The sequence below is a fragment of the Sorex araneus genome, chromosome 11 (genome assembly GCF_027595985.1).
Source record: "Sorex araneus isolate mSorAra2 chromosome 11, mSorAra2.pri, whole genome shotgun sequence".
Classification (NCBI taxonomy): Eukaryota; Metazoa; Chordata; class Mammalia; order Eulipotyphla; family Soricidae; genus Sorex; species Sorex araneus.
The window spans coordinates 14,719,976-14,723,934 of record NC_073312.1 but is presented as its reverse complement, the minus strand read 5'-3'; the positions used below and the strand labels follow the sequence as shown (position 1 = coordinate 14,723,934).

Here is a 3,959-nt window from a genome sequence, read left to right as displayed (position 1 = left end):
CAGAGGGAGCGTCTGCAGAGCTCCTGCCTGCTTGCACAGCCCCCTGAGCCGCGCGTCCCCCACGCATTCCGCAGATGCCTCTGACCAGGGCTCCTCCCTGCCTGCAGGATGACTAGCCGGTGAGGTCAATTAGCCCCCCTGGGTAAGGAGGAGCCACCTTGCCAAAGAAGGCGCGGCAGTGGGGCCTACGGTCCCACTTTATGATCGTGGCCCCGCCAGCCCCTATCCCGCCCCCCAGGAAACTCGGTTCCCAATCCAGCAGGTCCAGCTCTACTCTGGCTCCAGGCCGTGTGCGGGGAATAAGAAAAGACCAGCTCGAAGGCTCCCCCTGCTGGAAGACAAACTCAATGTGCCAGAGAGTTCGTGCACCCCAGAGAAAGGTCCCCACAGACTCTCACAGGAGCTCACACAACTTGGGAGAAAGTACCTCAGGTCTCTGAGACTTGCGCCTCTTCCTCGGTAAACTCGGGGAGTGGAAATGTGAAGCCTTCTTTGCCTCTCAACCAGAAGGTGGTTTGTTCTCCTTTGCCCTGTGGGAGACGGAGAGAGCTGGGAGTCAGGGGGATGCTGTCCAGGCAGGGTGGGTTCGGAGAGGAGGCTGAGGGTCTTCCCCGTCCACTGAGTGGAAATCGTGTGTGTGTGTGTGTGTGTGTGTGTGTGTGTGTGTGTGTGTGTGTGTGTGTGTGTGTTCAGAACCGCAGCTCTGTGGAGCGGCTCGGTGGGGGAAAGGCCTGGTTCTAAGGAAACGTTTGGTAACTTGGGCTTTGACGCTAGCTTAAATCAGAGGGTCCCAGATTTATTTAACTATGGCCCAATTCTCAGGAAAAAGAGATCACCTGGAAGTCCATCTTTTTTTTTTTTTTGAAGTAAACAGATTTTATTTAGAGGCTTTTTGAGGAAAGGAGGAAGGGATAAGTGAAAGAGAGAATAGTAAGGTAACGCGCTCAAGAGAGAACGCAGTCTTCTCCGAGGGTGGAGAGAGCTCTACACACATCCTAGCACTAGACACAAAAACATGAAAGTACACATCTCAAGAGGGGAGATGCTCGCAACACATGTGCTTGGGCACCGCATGTGCTCGACCACGTGGGCGCAAGCAGCACATGGGCTCAGGCAGCCTATGCAGCGGAAGTCCATCTTTTTTAAGTGAGCCAACACCAAGTGGCCTTCACGGCTGGAGGGATGGGTACTTGAACACTGTGTGACTAAAACATAATCATGAAAGTTTGTAAGTCTGGAACTGTATCTCGTGGTGATTTGTTAAAATAAAATTTAAAAAAAAAAGAAAAGAAAAGAAAGGTCTGAGACACCTCAGTGCCTCCGGGCCAACACAAACAACACCCAGCACCTAAATTAAAAGCAGAACCCTGCGTGGGGACTCACCAAAGAAAATCTGTTAAAAGCACTTAGTGACTTTCTCTATTTTTTGTTGTTGGTGTTAAATTTTTTCATAATTCTTTTATTAAAAAAAAAAGCTGGAGGTGGACAGTCAGTGACAGCTCAGGGAGTGAATGCCAGAGGTCTGTGTGTGGAATGCACGACTCGACCCCCTTGTTAGAGGAACCACCCAACCCTCCTTCCTGAACACCTCAGGAGGAGCCCCACCTTGCTCCCTGCCCTGAGGGCCGGTGTTCCTCAGACACAGGACAGCCTGCCTGGCACACTTCTGTGGCAGGTTGAACACCAGGATGGAGAAGGCTGGCGGAGGGAGGGATGGGTAGTTAGCAATATAAGAAATAAGGCCTGGGACCCTGAAATCAGGCGGCTCCTCTCCACGACCTGAGCACATTAGACTCAGGAGAAAAGACCTGGAGGAAATAGAACCTTGGATTTGCTATTGTGTTGGGAGGAGAGAATATGGGGGTGTCCCAGACGAAGTTGAGACCTTGCCGGTCTTCCTACCCCAGTGTGGAGAGTCGCTCACCGCACCAATAGGGATGCTTCAACGTCTCCACAGAGACCAAGAGGGCTGAGGGAGGGTCTACTCAGAGGGCTGGGTCATACCTTGATGAGAATGGTGCCTCTCCTTCGCAAATCAAATCTTCCTGAGGCCAGCAGGGTGCCTGCGGTGCTCTGAGACACGTGGATCCGGGAAGCTGCCATAGACCAGCGGTTGCCATGTTAACTGTTGGCCCGGGACTTTCCCGTGTCTGCCTGGGACTTTCCCGGGCCTCTCAGGAGGGCAGCGACAATGGAAAGGGAAGAACTGCCCCTGGCTCAGTTTCTGGGAGTGCCACCCCGCTGCAAAACCATGCCATGACTCTGACGGAAGTGCCACACCTGGGCGGGCACCCTCACGTGCAGGAATTGCTCAGATGCTGTTGGATGCTACTCAGTGCTACTTTTGGAAATTTGGTCTAGAAAGAGAAGATGGATCTGATTCCATACTGTATCACTGTCATCCGTTGCTCATCGATTTGCTCAAGCGGGCACGAGCAACGTCTCCATTGTGAGACTTGTTGTTACTGTCTTGGGCATATCGAATACTCCACAGGTAGCTTGCCAGGCTCTGCCATGCGGGCGAGATTATCACTCCGGCCCGTGTCACAGCTATTTAAGTGCCTTTTGCATATAGCTTGCCAGGCTCTCCGAGAAGGGTGGAGGAACCAAACCCGGGTCGGCCACGTGCAAGGCAAACGCCCTACTGCTGTGCTATCGCTCCAGCCCATTCCTAACCACAATGCCCAAATAATTCCATACTGCAGCTCGTAACCCCCGGGGATGAAGGCCAGCTGGGTATCCCAGCTTCCTGAGCAGGGCCATATCACTGACAGACTGCTAGAGTAATGACTGCAGAAGAGTCAGATTTGGAGGCTAGCTGAGCAGTTTCACCTGTGCCTTAAAAGCAGAGGTTTAAAAACTGTTTTAAAGCAGAGGTTTAAATCTGTGTTTGAGAGACGAGGAATTATTGGTTCCTGCTTCTCTATATTGTAGGAAATGTCTAAATTCAGAAAAAAGGTTAACCTAAATTCTTTAAGACTTAAATCGTAAATTTTTTAGCCATTCTATTTCTATTGTTATACGTTGCAATAGTCAATGCAATTTAATTACTGCCAAATAAGAGAGTGTAATAGCCCCTGAAGAGCATGGAATGGGGTGCAGATTTCCTCTGTATCCCCACAACTACACTTTCCATCAGGGATGGTCAAACCACCACCCATACGTCAAGCCTTGCTACCACCTGTGTTTGTAAAGTCAAATTTCACTAGCACATGGCCATGCTCATTCTTTTCCAGATTCCCTAGGCTATATGCAAAAGGCACTTAAGTAGCTGTGACAGGGGCCGGAGTGATAGTACAGTGGGCAAGAAGTCTGCCTTGCACGAGACCAACCCAGGTTCGATCCACAGCAACCCCTATGGTTCTCCAAGCACTGTTAGAAGTAATTCCTGAGTGTAGAGGCAGGAGTAACCACTGAGCATTGCTCAGTGTGACCCGGAAAGCAAAATAAAAACACCTGTGACAAAACTATGTACAGAAAAGATTTGCTAAGTCCCGATCCTCCTCTCCAAGTTTTTATTAGATGCACACCTGCCTGTTCAGAATGAAAAGTCTCAGAGGACAGAGATGTGTTCAAGTCACCCTAAAGAGGATACAATGCCACGCCCCATCTACAAAGCTAGCGGTCAGCTGTTGTCTAAAGTGGTAATGGTCTTGATTTTTGATTGGGAAATAGGAGACAGAATGCAAATGACCTTCCCAAGCTCCCCTTTGAAAAGAGAGGAGCAGCTGGGAAAAGAATTGTGTTTGCGAAGTGAAGCACAGTAAGTGATACCCACGGAGACTGCTGCTTTCCATCCGGGAGGCCATATTCACCGTATCTCCAAACAGGCAGTATCTGGGCATGGTGATTCCCACCACGCCAGCCACCACGGGTCCTGCACGGGAAGGATAGAAGGGCATAAGTCGACTGCCTTTCCCCAGGGCCACATGCCATAAAGCACGTTAGGTCCACGGATG

General features: G+C 50.6%; 1 protein-coding gene across 1 annotated transcript in view; it reads right to left on the bottom strand.

Moving 5' to 3' along the window:
* Positions 1–428: 428 nt before the first annotated feature.
* LOC101538273 (guanylate cyclase 2G-like) overlaps positions 429–3,959 on the bottom strand; it is a 48,881-nt gene continuing 45,350 nt past the window's right edge. Inside the window, exons 19-21 of the mRNA XM_055119163.1 lie at positions 3,779–3,877; positions 2,005–2,096; positions 429–530 (exon numbers count right to left, since the gene is read on the bottom strand). Coding sequence (XP_054975138.1) covers positions 429–530; positions 2,005–2,096; positions 3,779–3,877 — 293 coding nt within the window. The remainder of the gene's footprint in view (positions 531–2,004; positions 2,097–3,778; positions 3,878–3,959) is intronic.